The sequence below is a fragment of the Carex rostrata genome, chromosome 7, assembly GCF_964058835.1.
Source record: "Carex rostrata chromosome 7, lpCarRost1.2, whole genome shotgun sequence".
In the NCBI taxonomy this organism is placed as follows: Eukaryota; Viridiplantae; Streptophyta; class Magnoliopsida; order Poales; family Cyperaceae; genus Carex; species Carex rostrata.
This window is the reverse complement of record NC_135924.1, coordinates 11,013,228-11,025,860: the sequence shown is the minus strand read 5'-3', so window position 1 is coordinate 11,025,860 and position 12,633 is coordinate 11,013,228. Positions and strand designations below refer to the sequence as shown.

Genomic DNA, 12,633 nt, shown 5'->3' with positions numbered 1-12,633 from the left:
GAAATATCCTTTCTCATAGATGACCAGTACAAGAGAAAAAAACTGAAATCTCAAGTTAGAAGCCTATTTTGATCGGAAATCCTCCTTTTCAAAGCAGAACCTGATGATTGCAGCATTTTTTTTTCATATTTAATTAACATGAAATACCTTGTTAACAGAAGGTTATGCAACAGGAAAACTACATAAAACAGACAAATTTCATAGACTAATTGCAGTTTTCCCCCAAAAAACAACTGCAATTCCAAATTAATCCATGAAGATAAACACCTCTGAAATTAAGGTGATTGGAATTCGAAAGTCAACAGGTCCCGATTTTTGTAGCTGTTAACATTAAATAAATTAAAAATTATATTGTGGGAAAATATTGAAAAATAGTACGACACTAATGAATCATTCTGAATTTTTTTTTTAATGTAAACCTGTCTAGTTAAGTTGATAGGAAAACAAATTCAGATATAATTATTTTTTTAGTTAGATTTAAAAAAAAAAAATTAGAAGTAAAATTATTTGCCAAAAATATAATGTATAAACTAATATCATCTATGACTAAATTCAAATTCACAGTACTGGTCCGAAAATGAATTAGACCGGAATGAATTACTGCGGCCCTTATTATTGTCGGTCTATGTCTCAACGTCTTCCGAAATAAGCCGACAGTTTAATTTTTGGGGACGACTAACAGTACCCCTATATCAGTTCCCTAAATGTCCCCCGCACTAAAAGACAAACAACTTTTGACAGGGGACCACTAACTGACTCCAACATCTGATATGGAGATATTTATACTCTGAGTTAATAGTCAAAACATATAGTATTCATCATACCTACGAATGTATAGTATTCATACTTATTATCAGAACCATTCGTCATATGTAAACACAAGCTGGAGGGGACCAGTAACGATTAGGGGGGCCGTTGACGTCTTCTGACAGCCTAGATTGGGGACCGCAACTGTCTGAAAGCGACATTTGTCAAGATTGAAGACCACTACAACAAATCTATATATTATTCATATCTAACTAAAGAAGTATTAATATCTAAACAAATGAAGTATTCACACTGACGATTATGAAGTATTCATACATGTTTGAAATAATTTATACAATTCAAAATTCAAAGTTAGACCCTTCTTCATGCATATCTAACAAATGAAATATTAATATCTAACTAATGAAGTATTCATACATGTTTGAAATAATTTATACAATTCAAAGTTAGACCCTTCTTCTTGAACACCTCTTCTAAGAAATATTCATATCTAATAACATGAATGCATATCTAACAAACAAAATATTCATATCTAACAAATGAAGTATTCATACATGTTCGAAATAATTTATACAATTCAACATTCAAAAGTCAGATTCGTCTCTTACCCCACCTCTTCCAAGAAGTATTCATATCTAACATGAAGTATGCATATCTAACAAATAAAAATATTCATATCTAACTAATAAAATATTCATATGTTCCACTGTGACAATCTTTGCTGGGCTAGCATGGACCCCCTCAAATGGTGCACCACGCTCTCCCTGCCGAATCTTGACGGTGCACCATGCTCTCCTCGTCGGATCTCGACGGTGCACCACATTCTCTTTGTTGGATCTCGACGGTGCACCACGCTCTCCTCGCCGGATCTCGACGGTGCACCACGCTCGCCTCGCCGAATCTCGACTGCCATCACAACTGTCGGCGTGGGTAGATGGTGGCCAGTAGTAGAGGAGAAGAATATGGTGAGTTTTGAGTTGTGCTGAATTTTTTCTTTCTTTCTAAGAGAAGATTGAAGAGGGTGGGTTTTGACCACGTGAGGGAACAAAAAAGGTTGTTAGGGGGACAGATTCAAGGGGGACAACATCTTTACTCTTAATTTTTTTAATTTTTTTAGGTGTTGTTCGGTGAAGGTCTTTTTAAGCCTCCTTAAGGCTAAATAAGTCTCATTTAGCTTCCTTAGTCGCTTAAGTTTACCGAATATCGATTCCTTAGTGAGAATTAAAACAACCTCCTTTAATCTCTTTTTGTTTGGATCTTAATTCCCTGCTTTTTTTTTTAAGATACATTCTCTCCTTTTTTTAGCTTTCTTTAGCTATTTTAATATCTTGTCTCTTTCTTTAGCTTACTGAAATATCTCGCCTTAGCACGGATTATTTAATCATTCATGTGTTGCCGAACAGCTCTTTAATGTTAGAAATAAAAAGATGATTGGCAACAGGTCATAGATCTGGACCTGACCCTGTACTACAACGAAACTAGACGGAAGTCGAACCGAATCCATATCAAACCCAAATTGACTCGACTTGTCCGGACCCACTTGGACAAAAAGAGTTCAAGCCCAAAACAGAAACCAACCGACTATGAGTCAGGTTCCTTGAAGTACCTCAAAATTTGAATTAAGATCAGGACCGCCGGATCAGAATTGGATCATTCGCTCGTTACGATTACGAACTAATTGATCGGACGGTTCGGAAAGTAACTCAAATTTTGAGTTACTTTAGGTGATCCGAATTCACCGACGCTTACCACGTTCTCCATTGATCCATATCTTGCCGGTACCTGACTCAACACAATTGAAACGGACGGTTCAGATTTATTCTCATCCGGTCGGGATTCGGGATGACAGAGGGGCAGGATTATTTGTGCTTTGAGATTCGTGTCAAGTTAAATAGAACAATTTTGGGCCGTCTGATTCAATTGTACTCAGTCCGGTAACCTGAGGGGATGTGAATTCCTCCATTGTTACCCCTTCTCTCTAAATTCTGATATATGATAACTACCGCGCCGGATTGGCTCTACTTCGTCTTTTCCTATGATCCTTTATAAAAATCCGATCTTATATTCGCCTCTCTGGCATTTCATCAGACACCTTCCAGGCACTAAGGCGTAGTGCGGGGATGAAAGGCATCAGCCCAAGGAATGATACTAGGAGAGGTATCGCCAACTTGTGGAAAAGGGAGGTCGGTAGTATTTCCCCTCGAACCTTCGCCGATTCAGTTCGTGCTTCAGAGGTGAGCGTTCGTTGAATTGCTGTTTTTTTTTTTTCCTGTTTTTTCTTCAGTCTTATATTTTGGGTGTTTTTTTCTCTTAGTAGGGAATTATTAGGAGTATAGTGATTGAAAGGAGGCTTAAAGAGCACCTAGGCTGTGTGAACACCTTGTGCTTCAGCACAGATGGAAATATTCTCCTGTCAGGTGCTGATGATCGGAAAATAATTCTATGGGATTGGCAAGTTGGTTCATCCAAATTTTCTTTCCATACTGGCCATGATGACAACATTCTCAATGCACAATTCATGCCATGGAGTAATGACAGTAGCATAATAACTTGTTCTGCTGATGGGCAGGTTAGTGAATATTTGATAATTGGAACTTTTTATTTTTTTGTGTGTTAAAAATAGCATCTAGTATGGATGCTTATTGGTCCGTAAGGTTTTCTGTTGCCAATGCAACTGCCTTACCAGTATGGTTGGGGTAAATTTTGGTCCAGCCAACATTATTCAAGAAATCAAGATACTAGCTTATACTTTTGCTGGCATTCAAACTTTTAAAGTAAAATTCACAGCATCTGAAAAATCACTGCAAAACATCTTTGTTGGTAATATTTACTTAAAATGTATAAACTAATATCTGTTTGATTACTTAAGTGATGCACATAAATTTGGGTTGTCTGCGGGTTAAATTGACATTCCTGAATCATTCTTTTGCTATATGTTTGATGTTTTAATGTAGTTAGGGTGATGCCGCATCTAACATGTACCATTACTATATCTGGTAACAGTTGTTGGTATCAAAATTTGCTGGATTATTCTCAGTTGTTTCAATTATCTATTTTTTTTTCTTTATTTAAAAAAATTAGGTGAGGCATATTCATCTGTCAGATGGTGCAACTGTAAAGGTGCTCGCCAAGCAATTGGGAATTGTTCATAAAATGGCCATTGAGCCGGGAAGCGCCAATACATTTTATGCCTGCTCAGAATTAGGGCTCGTGACACATGTCAGTTATTACTCTAATATCCTATTCACAGTCCCTTTATGTTCCATTTCCTAAAGTTATGTATGCAACTGTTGTTAACTACTTATCTGCACTAATTAGGCCAGGCTACATGTGAATTCATACTGTAGAGTTACGATCCTATGGTAAACTAAAACATGGAGGCTCCATTTCTAAGTTTTGTTTTTATTTACAGTTTGATCTGAGAACAAATGAACCTACAAATCTCTTCAGCAGCATCATTGACTCATCTGGCTATGTTGTTGAGTTGTATGCTATTGCAATAGACCCCACAAACCCTAATCTTTTGGCAGTGGCTGGAACTGAAAAATTTGCTCACATCTATGATATCCGCAAGTGGGGTGGCAGTGATTCAACACCTTCAAATAGCCAGGTTGGCCGCGTATCACCAACCCAAATATCAAGCAGCAATGCGGATGGAATTACAGGACTGGCTTATTCCAACACGGGCGAATTGCTAATATCTTATTCCCGCAATGATATCTACCTTTTCCCCAGAGAGCAGGTGTCTGGTTTCAACAATTCTGACAGATCTGAACTAAAGGTTTATGAAGGGCACTCAAACAGGAAAACAGTGAAGGGGGTTTATTTTCTTGGGCCTAGTTGTGAGTATGTGACCAGTGGGTCTGATTCAGGTCATGCTTTTATATGGAGAAAGAGGGATGGAGTGATTTTACGGGCCTTGAAGGGGGATAGATTTGTGGTAAATTGCATTGAGCCTCATCCTTTAGTTTCAGTACTTGCAACCAGTGGGATTGACAAGGATGTGAAGGTGTGGAGCCCACAATCCTTCGAATGTGAGCACAGCAAGAAAGAGGTATGCTTGTGTCTTTTATTTATTTTTATGTATGCATTTCTCATTTTTTGGGTGCTGTTGTGTAGTGGTGACTGGAATTCTAAGGGTTCACAGATTTTTAGAGGTTTCGTGGGTCAAGGGCACAACCTGATTATTATTTATTTCTCAGCTTTGAGTTAGTGAAATATAAATAAGGTCCAATATGTTTTACTTTTGAAAATCTGAAGCTCAAAACAAAGAGAAATTACCCGTGTGTCCTTGCATAACCTAAAGGTATCTTATGTTACTCGTTAAAAGAAATTTTATTCATGTTGATTTTTATTTCCACTTAAATGATATGATGATATTTGATGGGAGTATTTGTTATTTCTCACTTTGTTTATTCTGTTTAAACTTTCACTGCAAATGCTCCTATAAATGGACAATTTGCTCTAGAAGCTAAAGCTCTTAAATGTGGTTAAATTATTATAATTAGCTCACATGTAGTAAATTTAATTCTAGCCCAAAATATGGATAGAACTTGAGGGGAGACATGAATACATAATAATAGCATTCTGGTGCGGTTTTCATCTCAAAACCCTGATCATTTGCATGGATTGAGAAAAATATGGATTACCCTCCAAGTATTTCATTTATAACCTTTGATTGACAAAATGGTCCTTTTGTGAAGGTTGAGATGGCTGCTGAAACAATGGATAGTTATTCAAGCAGTGATGGTGAATACAGCAACTTGTTTCTTTCTTTGGTGAACGATGAAGACGGTTCCTCTTCATCTCTGTATGATGAGAATGACAATTATGATGAGGACAGTGATGGCCACGACCATGATCACGATCACAATGATGATGATGATGATGATGATGAGGATGATGATGATGATAGTGGTAATGATGATGATGATGGTGGTGCTGGTGCTGGTACAGGTAAGGTGGGTTTTTATATCTGAAGATGAGATGCAATAGGGCAATTAGGATAGAATTAAGCCTTGTTAATATCCTTAAGTCTCCATTATTCCCTTCTGCTCAATTTATAGGAATGCGTATCCTCTGCATTAACTCAAAAGGGAATCTTTTGAGTTAATGAATCTCAACTGTCTAATTTTAAACGGAGCCAATCCGATCCATGCTTATAACATAGAGGGGCCTTTAATATTAGTACAGATCTAGTATGCACGAATCTTAAAACAGATTGGATGGTCGAGATTCATTAACTCAAAGGATTTCCTTGGATTCCCCAGAGGATACGAATTCAATTTATAGGTGGATGTAGCGGATACAGTATGTCCTGTGATTTTCTTTTTTCTAGTGAATTCGAGTTTTGTAAGATGGGTTGCCTGATTAATTGCATGGTTTTTCCAAAACAAATTTTTCTCTACATCATTGCACCTGAAATCTTCACTAAGAGTGAACTGTTTTCGGATTTTAATGGATCTCTAATACGTTGGATTTTGTATAATTATGAACATGTTAATTGGTGCTTTCAAATTTAACCAATCTGAAAATCTTACACTTAAAATTGAGTGAGATTCCGGTGTCTTCTGCTTAAATTTTTAACTGCTGAAGGATGCTGGCACAATTAGAGTTGTACCTTACTAATACTGAGAAGTGATTTTCATTGTTTGGTTATTTGTCAGAATTAATAAATGGGACAAGAATAAAATCCGGTTTCCTAATTTTAAATCTTTTTTAAATTTCAATGGCAAGAAAACCAAGCACAAAAGGAAAATGGGACAAGAATAATTAATAGAAAAGAGTTAATTAATTAAAATATCAATTCAAAACTTTACTGAATATTGATGTTAGGCATTTTTTCCCATACAGCCATACAAATACAGATTACTTTTACGGGCTAAGCCACAATATTGTCTGTATTTTGACCGAAATTTTTATTAATACCCTTCTAAAAAAAAAATTCCCTTTTTATGAGGAATTCGAAATAGGCTGTAATGATAATTGGCAGTTCTATTTTTGGAGGCTGCCATGTATCGTTGTGGCCCATTTTTTTCTATATATTTGATTTTAGAGGCAGGATTTAATTTCTCATCTTCACTCATTCTCTCTCCTCAGACAACTCTCTCTTCTCTTCTCATCAGTTTTTTTTTTAAATTTTATTTATATTTTTAGTATATTAATAATTAATTTAGTTAATTTTTAATTTTAGATTTGTGTGTAATTGGCTCGAAATGAGTCTTATGGTATCCATTTACACTGGTTGTGAGATTTTACAAGGTTCTAATGGGGTTTATTATAGTCTCGGGCATGTTGATGTAATTCCAATAATGCCTGGTATTGATTATTTGAGAATTCAGACTGTTATTTGTTAGAATTTGGAATTAGATCAAGATCATTATGACATTAATATTCTGACAAAATAAACAAAATAAACTCACATCTATTATTTTTTTAACATATACTACAACAAAATAAACACATAAACTAAAACAAAACTTATTATTTTTTTTAAAAAAAAGAAAAATTAAAGGGACCGCAATGATAATTGGCAGCTTCTAAGAATAGAGACATCAATTATCATTGTGACCTGAATATATTTCGAATTCTTCAGAAAAAAAATGTTTTTTTGTTTATTTTTTTTTTTTTGAGAAGGGTATTAATAAAAGTTTCGGGTATTTTGACCACCGTTATCGCCTTGTCGTTTTGTTTTGTTTTTCCATGATCCTTAAATTCCCATCCGTTCATTTTATCTACGCTCGCTACAAATTTCTCCATTCCTGAAAAACTGGACATCTTCGTGGCTTTTGTATTTAGCAATTAGCTGTCTATACTGAAGCCAATATATTTTTAAATATTTTTAAACTAGTTTAGAGAGCAATAAAAAAAACCCATAACCAGCTTGATTTAGTTAGGCGATGTCTCTTTAAATTTTTTTAAAAATTTTACAGACCACAAACCCAACTACTTTATTTTTATGTCGAAGATTTTCTTTCTTAAAAATATTATATATTTTAAAGACAGGTTTTCTTGAAATTCTAAAACTTATTTACCATGTATTTTGAATTAATGATAACTTATTCTATTTTTTTATATAAAATTGTTATAATTACACTACTAAAAATATAAATACATCTGTAGACTGTACATGTTATGATTGACAAATTGAGTAAAAAATCTTTTATACGAAAATCAATTGAATATTACTATAGAGTTATAATCGTTTATAAGTGATAAAATATTAAATTAATAAATGAGAAAACAACATATACTATAAATAATATAAATATAAAATTTAGAAGTTGAATTAACATGGACTGATTTGTTATTATCGATTGTTAATGTAAGAATTATACTTTATTTTCAGAAAATACTAATGGTATAAAAAAGAATCATTTTCGTATCAATTAAATTTTTTAAAACTTTTGCAAATTCCGCGATTTATTTCATTTGGATTACAATTTATTGTCAAACAATTCACCATGATCTATAATAAATTAATAATTGATATACATAATTTCCATACAATATTTTTAGTAGTCAGTTGTATTTCAAAAAAGCTCCGTTAATAATTGTTGTAAAAAAAAAATCTAATATAGCTGTGAAAGAAAAAATTTCCATCAAAACAACTGTTAAGAACTTGTTTCAATAAAGATTACGTGATGGAAAATAAAGAGAGTGAATGTGTGAACAGATCCAATCACACCAGGTTACTTGCTTTAAAATTGCAAATTTTAATAGAAACAAAATGAGCTCTGTATTATTGTCTTATTTAAAATGCAGAAGTGGTGAACCTGATTTTTTTTTTCTTTCTTTCTGTCTCTTTTATTTTCTTTAATAAAGTATTTGTGTAACATAGTCTAAGATTTCAGCTGAAATGTTATTTTTATAGATTTTTTCTACTCTACAAAGAAGGAAAACAACAGTTTGGTCCAAAATGGAGACAAGTTGCATTAACCTTTCCGTTTCCAACCGGACTCTTTCTGGACACAATAAATACCCAGCAGGGCAAAGAAGGAAAGAAAAATCTCAGTTCTCTCTCCCCCTCTTCCTCCCCGTATCTCTCGGGCAAAATGGAAGCCATTGGTGCACCCTCGCCTCTCTCTCTCTTCTCTCCCAATCGAATTAACCTCGGAAAGCGCGCTTCTTCTCTCCTCCCGATCTCCTCCAAGAGTAATTCTCTCTCACTCTCTCTGATCTATCGTCTTTCCAAATGATCGCTGATTTATGTTTTCTCCATATATTTTCAGATAAAAAAGATGATCCGGATCTTCACTCGGAGTCAAAAACCACAGACATCGTGCCTGTATTCAATCGCCAACTCTCCATCTCCCCCCTCTCCAAGGTACTCTTCAATTGCATGCATAAATTTGAGAGCTAACATCAGTCTGACAAGTACATCTAAAATGTTTATTTACTCGATAATAGACTAATAGTACTAGTTGTATTGTTACCTGATACTAGTACTGAATCCCATACGGTTCATGTGGTGAAAACTAGCATAATTGGCTGTAGTTCTAGAAAGAACATTTCTAGAGGGAGTTAGCGCCCTGAAATTGAGAAATTCATCCTCTTCAATTGTACCATGCAATTGCAGAGTTCAAGGCACATTCAGACCATCCATTTTCGGATTAGACACTTCAGATTGGTTAGCTCTATTGTTATCCAAAAGGGTCGGCAAGATCCCTGAGATTCTACAATTTTGTCTACGTAAATTGGAAAGGATCTGAAATTGGGTTATACAATTTTTACACAATCCAAACTGTTCCTTTCCTTGTAGGCCCTTGTGATATGATTCAGAAGCAAGTTTTTTAACTCCTGCTCTCCCCTCCCTGATAATTTAATATTGGGAGCTAAAATAATTAATTATGAGGAACAATTCATAACGGTTTACTGCAATATGACATGAGAAAAGAACAAGGGAATATCACTAAAAATGTAAGACTATTTTCTTTTTGGTGGATAGGATGCGGCAATGGGATTGGTGCTAAGTGCAGCAACTGGCCGAGGCTGGACAACTGGATCAGGAATGGAGGGCCCGCCGACACCGGCTGAGTCAGACTCCACCAACCAGATGGTGTCAACCTTCCCGTGGTCCCTCTTCACCAAATCACCTCGTCGGAGGATGCGGGTTGCCTTCACATGCAATGTGTGCGGCCAGCGCACAACACGTGCCATCAACCCCCATGCCTACACTGATGGCACTGTGTTTGTTCAGGTCCAAACTTGCACTATACTATAGTATCAAATTTCAATTCCATATGTCATTTGTTTTGTTTTTGTCGTTTGATTAGTGTTCCATCGAATAGTATGTAGGTTGTTGGTTTTTTGGTTGGTTCTATGACGAATTGAGGTAAAATTAGGTTCTATTGATTAATATGTACTTCATTGGTTCTGTACCAATTTCCAAGCAAGTTTTTCAGGTTCAGGAAAAAAACTGGTGGTACCTATTTGAACTGACTGTCATAGTACTCTTAAGATCTGTGTGTCCTCAAATTTGGGTGTGTATCCTCTGCTGATTCATCTGGGAGGAAATTAACAGAAAAAGGGCTTATCCTGACATAGCATCTGTCACTACTAAGAGCAGAAAAAGAGATCTTTAATAGGTGGATAAACTGTATACATTTATCTAATTAGTTGGCAGCTAAGAGGAGTCGGAGTCCCTGATTTCAAACTCTTGGTTGAACCAAAAGTGAGACTGGAACTTTAGTGTTCCAAACAATTCCTTTGCTAGCACCTAGGAGTTCTATCACTTAATTTTCCAGAAGCTTAACACCTATCTCCTTGTTGATTTCCCTTGCAGCATATATTTGTTTGCTTGTCTAGCAACAATGATAGACTTTAAGCTATTCTTGCTTAGTTTAACATAGGACAATGGAAAAGAGTTTGTTAATGGCATTCTATAATTTATTTTTCCAAGCATGTGCAACTTATTTATTGATGATGAATAGCCAGACTAGAGAGTAGAGTCTAGGTTCCATTTTTCAATAAAAGCATATCCTACATTTTGGTTATTAATTTTTTCGAAAATTAAAATAACAATTAATCGATTTATGTCTTGGCAGCCAACTTATAGAACTAGCTTAATACCATAAGTGTGAAAGAAAAGTAAAATGAACTGACACATATTTGCTTTATCATATCTTATGTTGTTAATATAATGCATTAATAAAGGTAAAATATTTAACCCTGAATCATTGACCAAAAGGAGTGTGAATTTGGAAATCATTCCTGGTCATGCATTATATTTGGAGCAAATTTTAGCTTATTTCATCAAGAATTCATGCAGTACGGAAGTATGGCAGGCTTTTTCTAGATAATCATAGCAAATTTTTTTTAACATGCTAAATTGCTAACTATTGTTCCTAAAAAGGAAATAGTTTATATTTGACCATTTTGCTAGGACTCGTGAGTTGTGGTTTCACTTCCCCTTCCATTTGGTACTCAGAAGATATTTTCTTATGACATTTATAAGAGTTGGATTCTTTTTCTATTGGTCGGAACAGAAGTGGAAGAAGGATAGAAGAACAAGAAAAAAAAACATAATTAATGACCACAGCTGCAGGTGGAAAAGTAGGGATTTTGAGCAGGAATATTTTTCATTGTTGGAGCGAGAACCTATAAAGACTGCCTTTTTAGGCACACACTGGCATGCGTATGCACACATATGCCACACGTGTGTGCGCACACAGAGTTCTTCGCTGGAAACTGTTAAATAGATTAACGACCTTTGCTTCTGGATCCTTCAAACTATCCTTTAATTTGCAGAGTTTTTTTTGTTTGGATTTTGGTGGTTTTCTTGGCTTGTACTTAGCTGCCACCTATCATTAGCATCTCTGGAAGTCAGATCAAGGGAGAACTTAATATATAGAGGGAAGTCGAGCGTCTGAGCAGAAATCTTTTTTAGTGATCCTGAATATATTCATGAAGCACAAGAAATGTTGCAAGAAAATAAGAATTGGACTGCAACAGATAAGCAATTGCTGCTGTACCAGACTTGCTTGTCCAGTATTACACCATGATTATTGTAGTTTCAATTCCAGATACTAATAACCTTAATGGATATCTTTATCCCTACTCTTGCTGTTCTCGTCTTATAATAATTACATTAAACATGGTTTTATTTTTTTTATTTTCATGCAGTGCTGTGGTTGCAACATTTTCCACAAGCTGGTAGATAATTTGAACCTTTTCCACGAGATGAAATGTTATGTAAACCCTAGCTTTCGCTACAACGGAAGTTCCAGTTTCGGCTTCATTGGAGGAGAGGAAGATGATGATAACGCATTCCCGAAACTTTGAGAGAGATGCTTTGCATACTCCAAATTGATCTCTCTATTCTAGGATCTCTTGTTTATAAATAATAATGTAATTTCAATAATTGTCGTGTGTTCTGGTTCATGTATATTCTTAACTTATCTGAACAGATGTATATATAAATATGTAATATATAATGTCTTTAGCGTATTAGTCTGTTTGAAATGAGAATTTTGCACACAACAATTTGATGTTTCCTTTTTACAAGCTTGGCTAAAGCCCAATGTTTTAAGATTTTTTGAGAATTAGCTAGATTTTGTCACGCAAATAAAATGTGAAATTCCGCTGAACTGAATTCGAACTATTCATTTGTTACAGTAATCAAAACTTCTATTTTTTTTTTCAGCTCAACTTACCTACTACATCTGGGGTTCGGATCTCCTAAAGTAACCCAATCTTTGAGTTTTGAATCGAGACCGTCTGATTTGAATCCGTCAATTGAGATTGTTTCGTGATTCGAATTCATCTCTTGAGATGTGTGCGTTCTACTTTGGATAGATTATCACGGATACAAATCGAATGGTCCCAATTTAAAACGCAAAGATTGAGTTCACTTCACTGGATCTG

General features: G+C 35.1%; 2 protein-coding genes across 4 annotated transcripts; both read left to right on the top strand.

Moving 5' to 3' along the window:
• Window positions 1-2,740: 2,740 nt before the first annotated feature.
• On the top strand, window positions 2,741-6,173 carry LOC144557407 (uncharacterized). 3 transcript variants are annotated; one of them, XM_078305974.1, is made up of 5 exons: window positions 2,741-3,002; window positions 3,086-3,337; window positions 3,850-3,987; window positions 4,181-4,822; window positions 5,472-6,173. In XM_078305974.1, the coding sequence occupies exons 1-5, from the start codon at window positions 2,889-2,891 to the stop codon at window positions 5,745-5,747; spliced, it is 1,422 nt and encodes a 473-aa protein (XP_078162100.1). In that variant the 5' UTR covers window positions 2,741-2,888; the 3' UTR covers window positions 5,748-6,173. The 3 variants fall into 3 exon arrangements, with proteins under 3 accessions (XP_078162100.1, XP_078162101.1, XP_078162102.1); XM_078305976.1 differs by having other exon boundaries at window positions 2,845-3,002; window positions 3,083-3,337; XM_078305975.1 differs by lacking the exon at window positions 3,086-3,337 and having other exon boundaries at window positions 2,760-3,002.
• A 2,496-nt stretch (window positions 6,174-8,669) lies between these two features.
• Window positions 8,670-12,245, top strand: LOC144556781 (Zim17-type zinc finger protein). Its single transcript, XM_078305223.1, has 4 exons — window positions 8,670-8,922; window positions 9,000-9,094; window positions 9,716-9,967; window positions 11,893-12,245. The coding sequence occupies exons 1-4, from the start codon at window positions 8,823-8,825 to the stop codon at window positions 12,049-12,051; spliced, it is 606 nt and encodes a 201-aa protein (XP_078161349.1). The 5' UTR covers window positions 8,670-8,822; the 3' UTR covers window positions 12,052-12,245.
• The last annotated feature ends 388 nt before the right edge of the window (window positions 12,246-12,633 follow it).